This window comes from Rana temporaria, chromosome 3 (assembly GCF_905171775.1).
Source record: "Rana temporaria chromosome 3, aRanTem1.1, whole genome shotgun sequence".
Taxonomy (NCBI): Eukaryota; Metazoa; Chordata; class Amphibia; order Anura; family Ranidae; genus Rana; species Rana temporaria.
In genome coordinates this window covers 310,064,569-310,086,005 of record NC_053491.1, presented here as the reverse complement: position 1 = coordinate 310,086,005, position 21,437 = coordinate 310,064,569, and the positions used below count along the sequence as shown (strand labels likewise).

Genomic DNA, 21,437 nt, shown 5'->3' with positions numbered 1-21,437 from the left:
CACACATAAAATTGTTGAAGCAGAAGCAGGGAGGTGAGTGTAGTACAGACTCTTCTACAGCAAGCAGCATAGTAATGACATTATGGTTACGTACAATTAACATTTAAAGCTGTTGCCTATAACAGCAAATCTGCACATTTTGACTTTACTGTAGGTCCACTTTCAGGGATTGCATTCACATGCTCATGTGAACCTGAAAAATAGTCATTACTCTATACTTTATGGCAAATTTTCACTGCTTGGATGTCCTTTATGTAAATCAGTCTTGCTCAGCGAGTCAAATTATACGGTTAAGTGGTAGACTTTTTTTTTTTTTAAATATACTGAAACAATTTACTTATGAATGTACATATTTAATCATATGAATTTCTTACTTTTTCCCCAGTATACTTACTTTGCTGTGACTCAGCATTATTATTCTCACAAGGATAACATTAATGTGGGCCCCCAATGACTCATCATGGTAGATTTCATTCACCTGTGAAACAATGTAAATTGAGATTAAAAGAGAAGGTTCTGATGAAAAACATATTTCGGGAAACATTCTAATGTTTTTTTTTTTTTTTCGTTTTTTTTTTTTATTGTGCAATTTTTATCCTTTTCACTACTTTAATTGTTTACATAAAAACACATTTTGACAAGCGACAGTCATGTTGATCATAACACTTTCACCAGTTGTAGTAACATGCTGCATCACACTGCACAAAGTGATGTTAAGGCCCCATTCACACTTGTGCGACTTGTCCTGTGACTTTGGGGAAACATGGGGGGCGATTTGGCATGCGACTTTGGGGTCCAAAGAGTACCGTTCACATCTGTGCAACTTAAAGTCGAAGCAGGGGTGGCTCCAGACCAACATTTTTGGGGGTGCTGTGCAGGTGCCAGAAGGAAAAGTGGTGGGGTCGATGTGGCATGCAGCACGCCAGAAAATTTGAGTGTGGGCATTGCCAAAAAGTGGGTGTGGCTAAAATGGGTGTGGCCAAAACATGAGTGATTCTTCCCAGTCTATAGCTTGTAGTGTGCCACCTTTCCCTCTTTGTATAGATTAAATAGGGTCTGGAGTTACACTGAATAGATTGTAAAAACCTACGTTAGACTTACCGGTAACGGTATTTCTACGAACCTTCCAGGACGGCACACCTGAGAGATGAGGGCTCCTCCCCATAGGAAACACAATCAGTTGACAGCTTGTTATAAGTCCCCACCCTTCCCCTTGAGCCCCAGTATGTAATAAAGTAATCCCGAACTGGTTCACAAGGGACATTGTTCCATATATGTACTTACCACCTAGTGTTTAGCTCATCTTTCCCTCCACATAGGGCAGGAAGTAGGCCTGCCGTCCTGGAAGGTTCATAGAAATACCGTTACCGGTAAGTCTAATGTAGGTTTTCTCCTATCACCTTCCAGGACGGCACACCTGAGAGGATAATAAAGGAACCACAGGCCTACTTTAGGGTGGGACCCCTGCCTGCAAGGCCTTTCTGCTAAATGTCAGATTCTGACTTGAATTTGTTCACCTCCACTCCCTAGTGTGTGATGAAGGTATCCTAGCTGGATCATGTAACTGACCTGCAGGTCTGCTCCACCTATGTCCCCTCCTTCTCTTTGGATGCAGGATCTAGGTGGCATAGGCTCTTAAAGATAAAATCTGAGAGCCTGTGAATTTTTTTAGATAGAAAGATTGACTGTGTCAACCTTCTAGCAATTGTGGTCTATAATGTCTGTAACTGCTGCATAGGACCACCAAAAAGATTAATCAGATTTGTTCTGTGAAACAAGGAACTACTTTGGTCAACAAAAGAACATCTGGTTTTAAACCACTAGTCTGTTCAGGAGAACAATTTAGAAAAAAAGCTTCCTGAAAGATAATCCTTGTGGGTCCCCTTTTTATTTGTTTGTCATAGCCATGGTGAAAAGGAAAAACCCATTAAAGGATAATAGATTAAGGGAAGCATATTCCCTGGGCTCAGGAGGACTGAACAGGTATGTAACCAAGCATACCCAACATCTGGCTTTCTTCCCATCTGAATGCTGACTAGGGATGAGCCGAACATACCCGCGCTCGGTTCGCACCAGAACGTTCAAACAGACCGCGGGTTCACGCAAACATTTAGAACCCCATTGAAGTCTATATAACGTTCGAATTCAAAAACGCTCATTTTAAAGACCAATATTCAATTTAATGTTGGAAAACATCTTTCAGAACCCGGGTCTTGCCCCAGGGAACATGTATCAATGAAAAAAAAAGTTTTAAAAACTGCCTTTTTTTCCGGAGCAGCGATTTTAATGATGCTTAAAGTGAAAAAAAAAAATGAAAAATTCCTTTAAATATCACACCTGCTGTGTGTCTATAGTAGTGGCACGTGTTTATAAATGTCCCTGCACAACATAAGATTATTATAAGAAAAAAGTAATTTAATACTGCTTGCGCATGTGCTGTGTGGCAACAATATGTCGATTATTTTAGGGGTGGTGGGGGGCAGAAAAATTTGTCCTTAGGCACAACACAACACTGCATGCCCTCAACATGGGGGGGGGTTGGTGCTTTGGGGCAGGGGGGTGCTGTGTCCCCCACCCCAAAGCACCTTGCCCCCAGATCTTGGCCCCCCACCCTAGGTGAATGAGTATGGGGTACATTGTACCCCTACCTATTCACTGGGAGGAAAAAATAAACACACTACACAGGTTTTTAAAAGCATTTATTAGGCTGGGTTCACACTACGGTTTTCCCGTCCGTCAGCCGCATACGATTTCAGTATTGAAAACGTACGGGCCCGGACGGGAAAACGTATAGATAGACAATGCATTGCAAATCGTATGCACTCAGATGCATCCGGGTGCGTACGATTTGCTGGCAAAACGTTTTTTAAACGTACGCAAAACCGTGTTCAACCACGGTTTTGCGGTCGTTTTTAAAACAGTATGGCAAACGCATACGTTTTCCTTTAACATTAATGTCAATGGAAAACGCACATATGTGCGGTTCCATACGTTCCCGTCCGTTTCAGCCGCATACGGTTTTTCATATAAATCGTATGCGGCTGACGGACGGGAAAACCGTAGTGTGAACCCAGCCTTAGTCAGCTCCGGGGGTCTTCTTCCGAATTTGGGGGTCTTCTGCGCTCCCCGGTTCTTCTCCCGCTCTCCGGTGCCTTCTTCGGGGGTGGTTGCCACTATCTTCTTTGAAGCTCTTTTACTAGCGGCGGCCAGCCTGGTCTTACTTGTCGCCTTCCTCCCTCTTCTTTTCTTCTGATGTTGACTCGATGCTCCCTCCCGCTGTAATGCCGAGTGTGCGGTGCGCAACGATTTATATAGGCCTCTTATGACGTCACAGTCCCAGCATGCTCCGGGTGGTGACAACATAATTACCCCGCCCCTTTATGTCATCAACACCCGGAGCATGCTGGGACTGTGACGTTATAAGAGGCCAGTATAAATCATCGTGCACCGCACACCCGCCATTACAGCGGGCGGGAGCGTCAAGTCAACATCGGAAGAAAAGAAGAGGGAAGAAGGCGACGAGGAAGACCAGGCTGGCCACCGCTAGTAAAAGAGCTTCAAAGAAGATAGCGGCAGCCAGCCCCAAAGAAGGCACCGGAGAGCGGGAGAAGAACAGGGGAGTGCGGAGAGCAGAAGAAGAGAGCAGATAAGACCCCCGGAGAGCGGAGAAGTCGGAAGAAGATCCCCGGAGCTGACTAATAAATTATTTTAAAAACCTGTGTAGTGTGTTTATTTTTTTGACACTTTTCCTCCCGGTGAATGGGTAGTGGTACGATGTACCCCATACTCATTCACCTAGGGTGGGGGGCCGGGATCTGGGTCAACTTCAACCCTATATACGTATCTATTAAAGATAGTGGCCCAGATTCACGTAGAATCGCAGTGGCGTAACGTATCATAGATACGTTACACCGCCGCAAGTTTTCATCGCAAGTGCCTGATTCTCAAAGCACTTGCATGAAAACTTACGCTGGCGGCCTCTGACGTAGGCCCGCGTAATTCAAAGCGGCGTGTGCCATTTAAATTAGGCGCGCTCCCGCGCCGGACCTACTGCGCATGCTCCGTTTTAAAATTCCCGCCGTGCTTTGCGCGAAGTGACGTCATTTTTTCGAACGGCGACGTGCGTAGCGTACTTTTGTATTCTCGGACGTCTTACGCAAGAACAAAACATTTTCAAATTTCGACGCGGGAACGACGGCCATACTTTATACAGCACATACGTGTGCTGTGTAAAGTTAGGGCAGCAAAAACGACGACTAACTTTGCGACGGGAAACTAGACTAGCAGCGACATAGCGAACGCGAAAAACCGCTGTGGATCGCTGTAACTACTAATTTGCATACCCGACGCTGGTTTACGACACAAACTCCCCCCAGCGGCGGCCGAGGTATTGCATCCTAAGATCCGACAGTGTAATTCAATTACACCTGTCGGATCTTAGGGCTAACTATGCGTAACTGATTCTATGAATCAGTCGCATAGTTAGGAAGACCCTAAAACAGAGATACGACGGCATATCAGGAGATACGCCGTCATATCTCTTTTGTGAATCTGGGCCTACATCTCCAGATATAAGTAAAGTGAACACTGGAGAAGGGATATTCCAGACTTGGTGGAAGAGAATTGGGAGGAAGTATGGAGGTTCCCACTACAGATATTGATATCACTCTGAGATAAATTAATACAATTTAAAATAATACATAGGAGCCACTATACATCATATAAGCTATATAAGATCCCTCCATTAAACCCCCAGAACTGTTGAAGTTGTGCAAATATTCCAGGAAATGTTATGCATATATTCTGGTCATGCCCAAAGATAGTGGAGTTCTGGAGGGAGATTCTGAGAATAATTGCTATAGTGACATCAATAGTTGTACAACAGGAGGCAGAGATATACCTGGCCTGCTAGGACTGGTAGGGAAGAATATTATCTTGGTAGGTAGCAGGGGCGGACTGACAGCTCATGGGGCCCCCGGGCAAAAGGAGATCATGGGGCCCCCTGTGTCTCTGCCCATGTGGCCCCGCCCACGTTCAAGCTGCATCCACACAAATCCTACCTACATATTGCACTGCCCATATTGCATGCGTTCAAAGAATTTCTGGATGCTATGTTCCAAATAAATGTTTATTATAGGAATTAAAGAAAAATAAAATGTACATTAAAGTGTAACAATGGTAGATTTTCGAAATTAAGGTTTTCATAAATTAGCACAATATTCCCGCATAGCTTTCCAATCGGCTCTTCATTGGTTAGATTGATAGCAGCGCAGCCATTGGCTCCCACTGCTGTCAATCAAATTAATGTTGTTGCACGCCAGGGGGTGGGGCTGAGTCATACACTTATCGGGTATGGCCGCCAAGTGTATCACACAGGAGTGCGCCCGCAAGGTAACCCACTCGGGAGAGAGCTTCCCAGAGGGGGTTAGCTCTTGTGGGGAGGAACCGTGAGAGCCTCCGTGGGACCCCAGAAGATGATGATCGGGGCCACTTTGTGCAAAACGAACTGCACAGTGGAGGTAAGTATAACATGTTTGTTATTAAAAAAAAAAAAAACTGAACCCATACAATAATTATGGCCCTAGAATTGCTCTCACTCTGATGTTCTGGTGGATACTATACATGTATCCATTATTGTTTACATACATATGCTCTTCCTACATAACCCTTTTTATATAGAGTGTGTGAAGGGATTATGGGTGTGTTTTACATTTTTTTTTTAATAATTGTATTTACTTTAAATCATTTTCACTGACCACCAATGTAAGGAACATTCTTCCCACTGACCACCAATGTAAGGAACATTTTTCTCACTGACCACCAATGTAAGGAACATTCTTCCCACTGACCACCAATGTAAGGGACATTCTTCTCACTGGTCACCAATGTAAGGAACATTCTTCTCACTGATCACCAATGTAAGGGACATTCTTCTCACTGATCACCAATGTAAGGAGCATTCTTCTCACTGATCACCAATGTAAGGAATATATATAGGGAATAACACTCACTTAGGCTGGATGCACACTTCTTAGTGCTTTTTGTATTTTGCAGATTTGCACTACAGAACGTGTTCCATAGGAAACCATGATAAATGGACTATAGTGCAAATCTACAAAATGCAAAAAGCACAAAAAATGCCATAGATGTGAATCAGGCCTTAGTCCAGGTTCACACTGACAGCGGGAATGAAATTGTGTGAGACAGTTCAGCTAAACTCGCACAATTTCATACCCGCATGTCAGTGTGAATTTGGCGGGTGATTTCAGAGACGTCTGTGCGGGTTGCTGCACAGATGTCTATGGAAATTGCACCAAGATGTTGCCTAAAGTTACACAGAAACTACTTTTGGGAATCGGTGCGGCGGCACAAATGGGGCATCGCACCGATTCGGGTAGTGCCATTGCCATGTGATTTGACATGTCAAATCGCATGGTATATTGCTTCAATGTAAATCAGGTCTAAGTGCTATTCCCTATATATAACACTGATATCTATACACTGAGTGGCATTCAGTGTACCAGATATCAGTGTGCAGGGGCACTGCCTGAGGGCCCCGTGGTGGGAGGGCCCGGGCCAGCTCAGTCCGCCCCTGGAGGTGCCCACAGCAGTGGCAGCTTATCATACGCAATAAAAAAAAAAGAGTCTGTACCCCCGAGAAAGCAGTGCCTTGAACCATTAAATCCTGCTAGCTAGGATGATGTGGCCGTTGTATGAGAGGCTCGGGAGGGATGAGCTGGCCGGGATGGATGGCTCATCATGTGCACTAGTGAATAGCACCTGACCTGACCTGCTACCTGGTAAATAAGCACAGACACAGCACAGGGCAAGAAGGTAAAGTAACAATTAGCATGGCTCTTATAACACAGATGAGACACAGACAGTGCTTTCATTATGACACTGACCTGCTTCTGCACAGGCAGGTCTGTGTGGATGCCATGCCTGTGTAATTCACTCTGCCTCCGAATCCAGCAGCTCCTTCACAGACAGTCCTCCGCGGCAGTGACTTACGGCCCCGCCCCCTCAGCTGAATTCCACAGGGGGAGAGGTGGCCGAGGCGCCTGTCACTGTAAATCCCTGCACGGCTCACCGCTCTGATTAGCCATCCATCTCACACCTCACGAGCCTCTCATACAACAGCGCAGCCACATCAACCTAGCTAGAGGGATCCAAGGCACTGCTTTCTCTGTTTTTTTTTTTTATTGTGTAGAAGCTGACGCTGCTGCGGGCACCTCCATGGGCGGACTGAGCCAGCCCGGGCCCCCCCCCCACCACGGGCCCTCGGGCAGTGCCTGACGGACCGAATGGTCAGTCCGCCCCTGGTAGGTAGGAGAACACAGGTGGGCCTATTACTGTTTTATGCTAGAAAGACGATAGTCATGAATTGGAAAAAAGTAGAAGCCCCCTCGATAGTACCTTGGAATAATTTTGTAAATAACAATCTGTCATTGTATAGGGAGACATATTGTAATAGAGGACATGGAGAGAAATACGAGAGAAAGTATGGGCAAGCTGGATAGAAAATCCTATGACAGTGTCAGGATAAATGACACTATTGGATTAAGGGAGGGAGAGGAATGTATACAAGGTAAATGTGTCAGGTGAATGGAATGTTAAAAGGGGTTGTAAAGGTAATTTTTTTTTCCCTAAATAGCCTCCTTTACCTTAGTGCAGTCCTCCTTCACTTACCTCATCCTTCGATTTTGCTTTTAATTGTCCTTATTTCTTCTGAGAAATACTCACTTCCTGTTCTTCTGTCTAACTACACACAGTAATGCAAGGCTTTCTCCCTGGTGTGGAGAAAGCCTCTTGATGGGGGAGGGGGCGAGCAGGAGTGTCAGGACATCCTCTAACACACAGCTCCTTTCTCTATCTGCAAAGTAGAGAGTGTCCTGACTTGCCTGCTCGCCCCCTCCCCCCTCAAGAGGCTTTCTCCACACTCACATTACTGTGTGTAGTTACAGACAGAACAGGAAGTGAGAATTTCTCAGAAGAAATAAGGACATTTAAAAGCAAAATCGAAGGATGAGGTAAGTGAAGTAGGACTGCACTAAGGTAAAGGAAGCTATTTATGGAATTTATTTTTTCCAACCCCCTTAAGTAGAATTTTTATGGAGGCTCGAGAAGAGAGCAGATAAATGTAAGTATGAAATGTTAAATGTATAAGTATATGTATGCATATAATGGAAAAGAGTACCGCTCCAAGCCCTGCGACCTATGCTGTGCTCCCGCCCTGTAGTACTGACAGGTGCAGACTCTGCGCTGATCCGTGGAAAAAAAAATGTTCCTGGACTGCCGCACTCTGATAGGCGATTTATTGAAACAAAATGAACAAAGGATACAATCCAAAAAAGAAAAAAAAGATACCCAACATGATAAAATGGGAAAAGAACTACAAACAGAATTCTCCATACACCAATGGCACTCAGCCATAAAGTATAATAGTAAATCATCAGTGTGTGTGGATCATTGGGAAAACACACAAAAAATACTTCACAGATGGTACCTCACACCACTACGTCTAACTCTGGGGTTGTACTGTAGTACGTTCTTTTTGGTCTGAGGTTTCGGCTCTTATCCTGGAGATTACAGGTATCAAACATGTGCCAACACCAGCCTTTGCCCTCCTTAGCATTGGTATTGAAAACTTTCCCCCACTAGTAAGAAAATTAATCATACACATCCTATTTGCAGCTTGAATCACGCTGGCAAAAGAATGGCACTCCAAGGAGCCCCCAAAAATCGAAACAGTAATATCTAAAATAAACGCACAATACACCATGGAAAAAAATGCTTGCCTATAAAGAAAACCAAGCCCCAACATTTCATAAACACTGGGAAATTTGGAGGTTATCCAAAAAGGCTTCCTCAATGTATGACATTTGTCGTATTTGTATTCCAGGACACTTACTTGAGAAATTATAACAGTCTAGTGGTAAGAACCAAATATTGCTGTGGTCACTTCCAGAGTCCCATAACTCACAGTATGAGAGGATAACCACAGTAACACCAGCATGGGTGAACTAAGTGCACCAAAGGAGAAGTTCAAAGTTCAATGTTAATTTCTGAGTTGCTACTGTAGCACATACTATGCATCCTATCCCCAGGGACCCTCAGCAAGGTCCAAGGTCAGCAAGGTCCAAGGCGGGCTATCTGCTAGTATGCCTCTTAGTGAGCCTGGTCACAGTGAATACCTCCAGTCTTATTCTGATGTCTCTTTACATAGCTTGAGCAAATGCACCATTGTATTTACAGTACGTTTGCTGTTATATACCACTTTGTATATGTACAATACTGTCAGACGTGTTTTGCATATCACTTGTACACTGTGGACATTTAATAAAAATCTATTGTTAAAAAAATAAATGACTCCAGAACGGACCAAGTTCGTAAGTGATTGAACTAATAATCTTTGAGATTGATAGGCTGAAAAAGGCTCCTCAGTGACTGATTCCTCGGAAGAGGAGTCATCTGCCTAACCATCTCTCCGGTCCTCCAATGGTAACTCCATATCCTCAGCCCACTCCTGTTGCAATGCTGGAAGGTCAGGAGGTGAAGCAGGAGATGTTTAGTGCTTTTTTCCTGTTTGGGAGACGGAATCAATCATGCCAGCTATTTTTCCCTCTAAACCAGCTAATGCTGATGCTAAAAGTGACGTATGCAGAGGCTGAAGCATTGGAAGTAGCCACTATACCCGACAGCCTTAATGGCTTAGATTGGTCAGTCGCCTCTGGCCTTTCAAGGGAGGAGAGCACTGCAGAAGCATGACTAGGATCCTCAGACCCTGACAGCTACGCCCTTGCGCTACTTCCTGCTGTGCTCCCCCCACCCTTTCTCCGGGAAGACATTGTCATTAGCAAAAATAACCTTTGCAGTACCTACAATCTGTGTACCTAAATCACTGCTGAGCTGTAGTCTAGCTATAATGCTGCTTTCACAGCTCAGCCTAAAAACCAGTAGCCGGGGGCGTGGCTTGGCGCGCGATGAAGACGGCAGCACACTGAGGGAGCGCCGCTGACATAGGCAGCCGTACACAGCTCTCCACCCGACCACCGACACCCAGATGCCCGGGAAGAAACTCCACAACACCCCTCACTCTCGCACACGCCGCGGATCGGCACCCCACTCGGCGAGAGACATCACGGAGCTTTTTAAAAGCAAAACTCCGGCCCAGGCCAGCAGCCTGAAATCCAAGATGGCGCCGTCGCTCCACGAGGAGGACTTTAGTGAAGACTCACAGTCGGCCACAGAGGACTCAGGAAGGGGTAAGAAGAGATCGGATCTCCCCCTGACTTTTGCTGACATGTCAGTGTTCGCGGCAGACATAAAATCCACCTTCTCTGCAGCGATCACTGACCTAAAGTCAAACCTACTGGTGCTTAATGACAAAATGGCCACTGCTGAAACTGCTGGGAAGCAGAGGGACAAAGCAATACACAAGCTTGAAAAGACCTCACTTGCCCAGGCCCTGCACTTAATAGAGATGAATAGACACATAGAAGATTTGGATAACAGGGGACGCAGATGTAACGTGCGTGTACGGGGGATCCCTGAATCAGTGGGCCATGACCAGATAATACCGGCATTACAGAGGGTCTGTAACAGTTTACTAGAAAGACAGGAAGACACAACTATAGATTTTGTACGGGCGCACAGGGCCCTTAGGCTAGAAGAAATGACCATATAGCCTTCAATGGAGAAAATATAATGCTGTTCCAGGACCTTTCCCAAATAACTTTGAAAAACAGGCGTGCGTTGAGCCCCCTGCTGGAGAAGCTGCGGAACAAGGACATTCGCTACTCATGGCGTTTCCCATTTGCACTAGCAGTCACCCTGAATGGCCAACAACAAGTCCTCCGTACACCAGCTGACCTACCAGATTTCTGCTCTGCACTTGACCTGGAACAGACGGACCTCCCTGACTGGTACGCCGAATTTCTGCACCCTGTCTTAACCCCGGTCCATCTCAGGTCACCGCAATCCACGCCTGAGAAGCGGCAAGCCAAACGACAGAAGCAGAATCGGGCTGGCAGCTCCAAGATAGAGACCCCGAGACGCCCAGCTGCTCTTGATCTGGACTATGAAGATGACTGAACCTGTCAGGGTCATCCCTGATTCTGTCCTACCTCCTGCCTTTTCCTGGTTTTCTTCGTTTTTGTTTGTTATTTTTCTTTTTTTACCATGCAACGCATGCTGAACGTTGCTGTGAACAGAAAAGGCCCTGACTACACAGCCTTTGGGGACTCGGACTGCTGAAACCCCCCCCTCCGTCATCCTCGGAGGACGAAAGAGCCCTACTTACCAAACAACCTGCTCTCCTGATCCGAAGTAGCAACGTACCCCCTGCTTCCAGTTCACATTTTTGCCCCCCTAGAAGACTCACTTTTCCTTGCCTGCCGCGCACCAGAGGCTGAACGTTGATGTCGCGGAACGACAATGAACTGCTCGCAAAGCTACCTTGGATCCTTACACTTATACCCCTTACTCAGAAGCCGAGGGAGGTCGGGCTGAAGTCTCTTGCCCACAAACTGCCCCGCGATAACCGCGGTGTCCCCCTCCGACAGCTTCTTCCCTGCACCCAGTTTACAGATGTATCCCCCCTGGGGGAGTTACTGTCAATGGTACTATCTTATACAGTTTTTTTTGTTTTTGTTTTTTGCAGTTTTTCTTTTCTTTTTTTCTGGTCATTTTTCGTTTTTTTTTTTTTTTTTTTTTCAAAGTTCCTCTTTTTGATGAACGCTACCACATAACTTTCCTTATATTGCTTAAGATATGTTTCTGACCATAATGTGTTTTTTCAATACCCAGGTCGGGTGTGAACTAAGCTCAGTCTGAGGGTCCAGATAGTTTGCTGCTGACTAGGATGTATAAATCTCCTTGCTGTTTTGTGTAGACCCCAGACCCACAACTTTTTTATTTTGTTTTTATATGTGCGGCTGCCAATGATGCAGCCATTTACCTCTTTTGAATTTTTTCCTACTAACTGAAATCCCTGTTGGATTGTATCTCAGGTAGAGTGCTGCCGTGTAATCTAGTGTCTCCCTATAACCCCACAGAGTGTCCCGGTGCTCCTAATTTAAGGACACAGGTGACACTATACATATAGGAGTTACACACCCCTGGGTGGGCTGACCCGCTCAGGGGAAGTACCCACATTTTATTTTGCTCTCCGCCGCATAGGTACGGCTCCCTACTTCTCTCTCTTTCTCACTAATTTATTCTCTGTATTTCTTCCCCCCTCCCCCTCTGACCCCACCTTTCTCCCCTCGCTCTTCCTCTCTCTAACCCCGACTGGTGGCTTCAGGGAGGGAGGGATTGATTTGAACATTGCCTGACACTGTCCATCATACTTGCATTAATCTGATTTTGTCTGTGCTTGCCAACACAGCTGACCTTTTGAACCATCTCCTCCTGTACCGCTCCAATGGCTTTCTCTTCGCTGGGAAGGGCACCGACCGTGATCTCACACAATATTAGGGGTCTGAATATCCCAGAACGCCGCTCCACCCTTCTGCGTGAGCTGAAGAAAGGTAAGCCCCAGTTCGTGTTCATCCAGGAGACGCACTTCAAGACACATCACGCACCCAAACTGACTGATTCATACTTTACAAGGGCATTCCATGCCACCAATAGTGACTCCAAGTCGAAGGGAGTGTCTATATTGGTGAGTAGGGACACACCTTTTCACCTGACAGAACAGAAATGTGACCCCGGGGGTAGGTTTTTATTTTTAAAAGGGACATATGGGTCCACTCCAATGACGTTAGCCAACGTATATTTCCCCAATAGAGACCATGCATCATTTTGTAACCAGATAACCACGGAACTCCAGGGGTTCTCCACGGGTTGCCTCATACTGGGCGGTGATTTCAACCTCCCGCTCAATCCTCTGACTGATACCTCAAATGGTAAATCCTGCATTACTTACAGAATACTTAAAAGAATTAAATCCGCCCTTTAGGGGCTGCAACTGGTCGACACCTGGCGTTTTCTCAACCCTGAAGGCCGCGACTTCACCCATTATTCGATCCCTCATGCCAGATATGCCAGGCTGAACTATCTTTTCATTTCACAGAGGAATTTATCCTCAGTAGAAGCAGCACACATAGGGATTCAATCGATTTCAGATAATGCCCCGGTCTCCCTGGGCCTGAACCTGTTGTCCATGCCCCCTAAGCAACCCACATGGAGACTTAATGCTTCCCTCCTAACAGACCCAGGTCTTCTGGCCTCTCTCACTAGCTCTTTGAAGGAATTCTTCTTGCACAACTCCATCCCAGGAGCAGATCCTCTTATGGTATGGGAAGCCCACAAGTGCACATTGAGGGGGGAGTTGATTAGAATGGGCTCTAAACGTAAGAAAGACAGAGAAAGGGAGATCTCCAGGCTGTCGGCATTGATCCGCTCCTTGGAATCCCAACACAAACACTCACTCACGGTAAAATCGGCAGGAGATTTATTAGAAGCCAGGAAGGATTTGCAGCATTTGTTCGACTCAAAGTCGAGGCGAATGCTGTTCTTCAAAAAAAAATATACTATGAGTCGGGTAATAAATCAGGTAAACTTTTGGCCAGGGCTCTGAGAGAACACACTTTCGCCAATGACATCGCGGGCATTAGACGAGGTGATGGAAAAATTGACAAGACCACAGAAGCCATAGCTGCCCGTTTTCAGGAGTTTTACTCTAAACTCTATGACTTACCTCCCCAACATAGGCTCAAGGACATGGATGGAGATAGAACACAAATTATCCGAGACTATCTGACCAACAGTAGACTGCCCACCCTAGCGACCACTGATGCGTCGCTACTAGAAACGCCGATAACCTGCTAGGAGATTACCCAAGCAATTAAACTACTGAAAAATGGGAAAAGCCTGAGTCCGGATGGCTACACGGCCATATATTATAAGACCTTCACCGATGTACTGACCAAACCGTTGGCTGCTGCCTTGAACTCCATGTCTACGCCCAGAGATATCCCGTATGCATTTCTGTCGGCCCAAGTTGCCATAATTCCCAAGCCTGGCAAGGACCCCATGGACTGCGCCAGCTACAGGCCCATCTCCCTTCTAAACATTGATGCCAAAATATTCGCAAAGATCCTCGCACTGCGCCTGAGCCCACTGCTGCCGAACCTGATAGGTTTGGAGCAGGTGGGCTTTGTCCCGGGCAGAGAGGCGAAGGATAATGTAACCAAAGCCCTACTTCTTATACAGGCGGCGCAGGACGAGAGTGTTGAAGGCCTTCTCCTATCCACGGATGCGGAGAAGGCCTTTGATAGGGTGGCGTGGGACTTCTTGAGGGCGGTGTGCGAACACATAGGTCTAGGCCCACGTATGCTTGCATGGATTTTTGCCTTGTATCGCACCCCTACGGCGAAACTCAAAATAAATGGGACTCTATCAGACACAGTACACATCCGCAATGGCACCAGACAGGGCTGTCCCCTCTCCCCGCTTCTGTTTATTCTGGCCCTTGAACCCTTCATTAGGACTGTGAAATTGAATGATGCGATAAGAGGATTTAGAGTTCGGGGGGGGGAGTTCAAGGTGGCAGCCTACGCGGATGATCTCCTTTTCTTTTTAGCTGACCCCGCGACCAGCATACCCAATCTCCTAGAGGAGTTTGCTCGCTATGGATACTTGTCCAACTTAAAAATCAACTACTCTAAATCCGAGGCCATAAACATCTCATTACCAACTGAACAGCTGACTCGAACTAAAGCAGAATCCAAATTTAGATGGGAGGAAAGAGCTATCAAGTACTTAGGCACTCACCTTACACCACAATTGCAGCACATATTTGACTCGAACTTCCCACCCCTCCTGAAGAGCTGTACAGCCGATCTTGAGCGGTGGCGAATAGGCTGCTTTTCTTGGTTTGGACGCACATCCATTGTCAAAATGGTGATCTTGCCTAGGTTCCTGTACCTTTTCAGGACCCTACCCATAAAAATCCCAGCACACTTCTTCAGCTTAATGAACTCTACCATTTTAAGGATCATTTGGAACCAACGTAAACCCAGAATTAAATTGTCGTGGTTGTTTAGGTCCAAGGAGGCGGGCGGGATTGGGCTACCTAACGTTAAACATTATTATTATGCATCTCATATGGCCAGGGTAATTGATTGGCATTGCCACAGGCGTTCGAAAGCATGGGTGTCTTTGGAGGAATCCCTATCCAAGCGTTTGTTGAGGTACTCCCCATGGACACCCAAACGTAAACCCGATCGCCTCTAAATTACAACCGATCACACGAACCACACTGGAGGTCCTGCTTGACATTGCTAAAGGGGGCAAGATTACCACACCCACGGGTCCTCTGACACCCTTGGTGGGAGAGGACAATGATTTGTTCCAACCAGAGCATAATGACACCCCCTTACTTGCGAAAGACTGTTACTCAGGGGATAAAATTAAGAACCTTTTGGCACTACAGGGAGGAAGTGGACTCCCACGACTGAAGTGGTGGTCATATTTCCAATTGCGAGACTACCTTACTAAACACAGATGCTCACAAGACTTCTACAGACCTTTGACTGACTTGGAGACGACATGCCTAGATGGGAACCCCCTAGATAGAGCTACATCGACTTTGTATGGCTGGCTACAACTGGCTGAATGTGGTGGAGCGGACGGTTACAGGACGAGATGGTCGGAGGAGCTGGGGAGGACACTCACGGACAAACAATGGAGGTATGCGTGCATTTTGGCACATAAAGGTTCCATAAGTACACTTGTCCAGGAAACGGGCTACAAGCTGCTGACACACTGGTATAATACCCCTGACAAACTACATAAGTGGAACCCTCAGACACCCCCGACGTGTTGGAGGTGCCAGACGGAGAAAGGCACCCTTCTCCACATTTGGTGGGAGTGCCCACTGATTGTACCCTTTTGGGACAAAATCACACACCTGATTAAGAAAATCACAGAAACGGAGTTGTCCTTGGATGCAGCTTGTTGCCTGTTACACATCAACCACCTTACACTACAGACATACAAACGCTCGCTAACCAAGCACCTGATTAATGCAGCGCGATCACTGGTTCCTACTCACTGGAGATCAACTAAAATACCCACAATGATTGATTGGCTTAAGAAAGTTGGAAATGTATGGGAAATGGAGGACACTGTGGCGCAGGAACATAGCAGAGTAGAGGCCTTTCAAACTACTTGGAGACCCTGGATCACTTTCCGATACTCACAGGAATATGATGACATTATGCAGAACCCTTAACTAGGGACAATTATCTTCATAGGCCTCCGCAGACCCAATCCTTTCAATATCTCTCCCTCGCACATCCCTGATTGGAGGACAAGTATGGACGTGCTGGTGTGCGTCCTTCCCCTCCCTCCCTGCCTGTGTCATATCTGGGGTTCCCCTCTGTCCCTACTCATTTCTCTCTCCCCCTTTCCTTTCACTTCTTCCTAATCCCCTTCATACATGGTCTCATGTGCAACGTATGCTGATGAACCGTTACAACCTTAGGCCGCATCACTGCTGATATCCCCATAAACTCTGAAGGTGACCTAGGCCACAGGCTCAGAACGAAACTACATCACCAGTATTTAGACCCTTTAGGGCAGGCATAGGAAGATTAAGTTTCAACTTTTAAACTATTGATCTGCTCATAATATAATTACTCTGCTAATCTTTTGATTCGTGTTCACACGGTACCACGTTGTTTATTGACATACCTGTACTTGCATATGACATACTATGTAACTTGTTTCTCGGTTTCTTCTTTTTCAATAAAAGCTGAATGTTCAAAAAAAAAAACAGTAGCCGTGCCTTTTAAATGCCTGTATCCATACTCCACAGTGCTTACTTGCCCCAGCAACAGCAGCCTGCTCTGTGTCCATCCAGCAGCCCCCAGACCTACAGGTGAGTTTACTTTACAGCCACCAAACTGTATCTTGTGCTGCATGCACACTCGTCGCCACATGCACGCCAGCTGCATTTTAGGCCACTCCCCCTGCGTCATCTGCACCCTAAAGTTTCCTCCTGTGCATGCATGGATGAGCCTCCCTCCACGTCACCAGGGCTAGAGGGTGAACACAGCCACGGGGCACACCGGGATGGACACTGCGATTCTGCCTGCAAGAACGGGGGAGCCTGGAGTAAACATAGTCCATAAACGGCAACACACTAGGTATGCAAGAAACCTTCTACTACCATCTAGTGGCAATACATAGGCAGGACATACGGCTAACGAAAAAAAAAAGAAAAACTTAAAGTGAACCACATATGTTCCTTTTTTCTTTTTTTTAACTTACCATTCCCGCCGCAGGATACTGCTGGAACACAGCTAGATTCAATCTTACCAGGCCACGGTGGGCCGGGTATCTTGTGGACTTTCAAGGACCAGGTCCCCCCTTGCATTCTTGGGGCCACTCCCTTGGACCTGAACAGCACCCTGCCAGGACAGCCTTTGGCTTCTGTCTCTCGGTCTGTCCAAGGGTCTGGATTCCAGGGTCCAGCACCCCAAAAGAGGCGCATAACAGGCAAATCAACGAAAAAACTCTGGATATCCGCACTCCAAAATAACTAAAATAAAGTTGGTCTTTTATTTTCAAATGCACATGCATTCACCGCAAACAACAGGTACAGAAATGGCCGACGCGTTTCACGCTGTGCTTCAGCGCTTAGTCATGGCTAACATAGGTTCACACTAACATAACATATATAGCAAAACCACCATCATGTGAAAAAGACATCCGCCAATGGCGGAGTTCAATCAATCAAATAATTAAACAAACAATTAGTTACAAGCACATTCAATCTAAGTCATATGGAGCAGGTGATGAGGCCTCCCTCAAAATCAACAATTTGAAAAAATAATTAAAAGTATACATACAAAGATGTAAAAAATCTAAAAAAAATCACATATAATATGTATAAAACATATAAAATACATACACATACATAATAGCAAAACACCTATATATATCCCTTCAAAACTTCAAAATTATGAAGTAACAATTTTAACCTGTGTATAACTCCACTAAGATTAGTAAATTATATGCATGTTCTATGGCCATTAGAAGGATAATGTTTTTTGTGCATTAAAAGAGTGAACAACTAATATTTAAATATGTACACTCCTGTGTAATACTAATGTGAAATACCTCATTTACGCGACATGGGAAAGTGAACATTAAAGTGCTTCTATATTCTTATTTTTAATTTTCTGTATGAATATTTATTTTTAAAGCAAAAATTGTCATTCCTATATTTTTGTGTTTTTTATTTTTTATTTAATTTTTATATATATTGTGTACCTATTGTATATACAACGTATTTAAGATAAATAAAGGTGTAGAATAACCAAATAATAATGTAAAAACATGCATATATATATGCTTAATATTAGCAAAGTATCTAGTGGAGATAATGGTCTAATACAAAACTATATTATGAACACAGGGATTGTGTATCAACATAATGCTTGTAGCGATTCAAACACTGCAGTGTATACAGGGTCATAAACATTAATGATGTAGTAGTGGTTGTGAAAAAGTAAAAAGTGTAGTAATGGTCTAGTGCGATAGTCAGTTGTCGGTCACCCGACCATGACTCTCCAGAAGGCCAAACAACTAATATAACCGCTGACCCGTTAGATAATATGTAGACAGATATACATCCAGATATGTGTGGAACAGGCCCAAAGGGCTTGCCAAAATCATATTCTGAAATGACAGGTTACATATAAAAAAAGAAAAAATAATAATGAATGAATGCAACTGTGGTAGGAATCCGCATCCCGTGGGGTAAGCGAACTCCTATGTCCAGCTGTCAAATAATGCTAACAGCTTGCGTGTTTGATAGCTATAGTTTGATGGAGATAAAGATCTAGTGTAGAAGTGTGTCATAAATCACAAAGTGTGTAAATGAACAACATGCCTGTTGTGGTCTAAACACTGCAATGCAAACAGGGCTGCGGGCATCAACTATGATGTTTATGAATCATAAAATAAATATGAAATCGGCCCGAAACATGTGTTAGAAAAATGTGTTTCAAATTAATGACGTAAATATCTAAAGTGGCCAATATAGGCAACTATGTACAGATCCAGAGTCAAAGGATAATGGCATGATAATGGTCTAGTACGAAAGCCAAATATCGGAAACCCGATCATGACTCTCCAGAAGGCCATCACAGTGTACAATTGATGAAGACATTAGCCCTGTGTATATGCATCCAGATATGTGTGAAACAGGCAAGAGATAATATCTAGATTGAAAAAGGTGTAGCTAAAATCTATGCGATGAGGGAGAATAAATAAATAGCTCCTATAAATGCGCAAAAGGTGGTAAATGTTATGTTCCGTGATTAGGACTTCTGAGAAGATCCATTGGAACCGAAGGGAGGTGGTGCGGGTCGGAAAACCACACAGGAAACATACTCAAAGGATACAAAATATGCAAGACCAATAAAAAAGTAAATATTTAAAAGTCAATTAGCAAAGGCAAGATGGGCAAAATTATGCCGAAGCCGCAATGATTAATAAGTAAACAATTGAGGACTCAGCCAAGGTCCAAAGTTAGTGCATCAGCGAAACTAAGGCAGCCCAAGTTGCAGGAATTGACATCCAAGATAGAATAAAAAATGCCCATAAAGGCAATAAATATATACTCCTGTATAGTGTTTCGACCCGCCCCTATTTTGGGTCCCCTCTGTGCAGAACCCTTCTGCCTATCAAGATGAATCTAATGAGGACCCAATAGAGATGTAAAGTATGAATGATGGTAAAGTAACATAACATTTACCACCTTTTGCGCATTTATAGGAGCTATTTATTTATTCTCCCTCATCGCATAGATTTTAGCTACACCTTTTTCAATCTAGATATTATCTCTTGCCTGTTTCACACATATCTGGATGCATATACACAGGGCTAATGTCTTCATCAATTGTACACTGTGATGGCCTTCTGGAGAGTCATGATCGGGTTTCCGATATTTGGCTTTCGTACTAGACCATTATCATGCCATTATCCTTTGACTCTGGATCTGTACATAGTTGCCTATATTGGCCACTTTAGATATTTACGTCATTAATTTGAAACACATTTTTCTAACACATGTTTCGGGCCGATTTCATATTTATTTTATGATTCATAAACATCATAGTTGTTCATTTACACACTTTGTGATTTATGACACACTTCTACACTAGATCTTTATCTCCATCAAACTATAGCTATCAAACACGCAAGCTGTTAGCATTATTTGACAGCTGGACATAGGAGTTCGCTTACCCCACGGGATGCGGATTCCTACCACAGTTGCATTCATTCATTATTATTTTTTCTTTTTTTATATGTAACCTGTCATTTCAGAATATGATTTTGGCAAGCCCTTTGGGCCTGTTCCACACATATCTGGATGTATATCTGTCTACATATTATCTAACGGGTCAGCGGTTATATTAGTTGTTTGGCTTTCTGGAGAGTCATGGTCGGGTGACCGACAACTGACTATCGCACTAGACCATTACTACACTTTTTACTTTTTCACAACCACTACTACATCATTGATGTTTATGACCCTGTATACACTGCAGTGTTTGAATCGCTACAAGCATTATGTTGATACACAATCCCTGTGTTCATAATATAGTTTTGTATTGGACCATTATCTCCACTAGATACTTTGCTAATATTAAGCATATATATATGCATGTTTTTACATTATTATTTGGTTATTCTACACCTTTATTTATCTTAAATACGTTGTATATACAATAGGTACACAATATATATAAAAATTAAATAAAAAATAAAAAACACAAAAATATAGGAATGACAATTTTTGCTTTAAAAATAAATATTCATACAGAAAACTAAAAATAAGAATATAGAAGCACTTTAATGTTCACTTTCCCATGTCGCGTAAATGAGGTATTTCACATTAGTATTACACAGGAGTGTACATATTTAAATATTAGTTGTTCACTCTTTTAATGCACAAAAAACATTATCCTTCTAATGGCCATAGAACATGCATATAATTTACTAATCTTAGTGGAGTTATACACAGGTTAAAATTGTTACTTCATAATTTTGAAGTTTTGAAGGGATATATATATAGGTGTTTTGATATTATGTATGTGTATGTATTGTATATGTTTTATACATATTATATGTGATTTTTTTAGATTTTTTACATCTTTGTATGTATACTTTTAATTATTTTTTCAAATTGTTGATTTTGAGGGAGGCCTCATCACCTGCTCCATATGACTTAGATTGAATGTGCTTGTAACTAATTGTTTGTTTAATTATTTGATTGATTGAACTCCGCCATTGGCGGATGTCTTTTTCACATGATGGTGGTTTTGCTATATATGTTATGTTAGTGTGAACCTATGTTAGCCATGACTAAGCGCTGAAGCACAGCGTGAAACGCGTCGGCCATTTCTGTACCTGTT

The 21,437-nt window shown here is 44.1% G+C and overlaps 1 protein-coding gene across 3 annotated transcripts in view; it reads right to left on the bottom strand.

Annotated features, from left to right (window-relative positions):
• Positions 1-21,437, bottom strand: part of LOC120932444 (A disintegrin and metalloproteinase with thrombospondin motifs 2-like) — a 1,658,079-nt gene that overhangs the window by 1,223,336 nt on the left and 413,306 nt on the right. For all 3 annotated transcript variants that reach the window (XM_040344802.1, XM_040344801.1, XM_040344800.1), the window contains exon 4: positions 395-478. In XM_040344802.1, the coding sequence (XP_040200736.1) occupies positions 395-478 (84 nt within the window). The remainder of the gene's footprint in view (positions 1-394; positions 479-21,437) is intronic.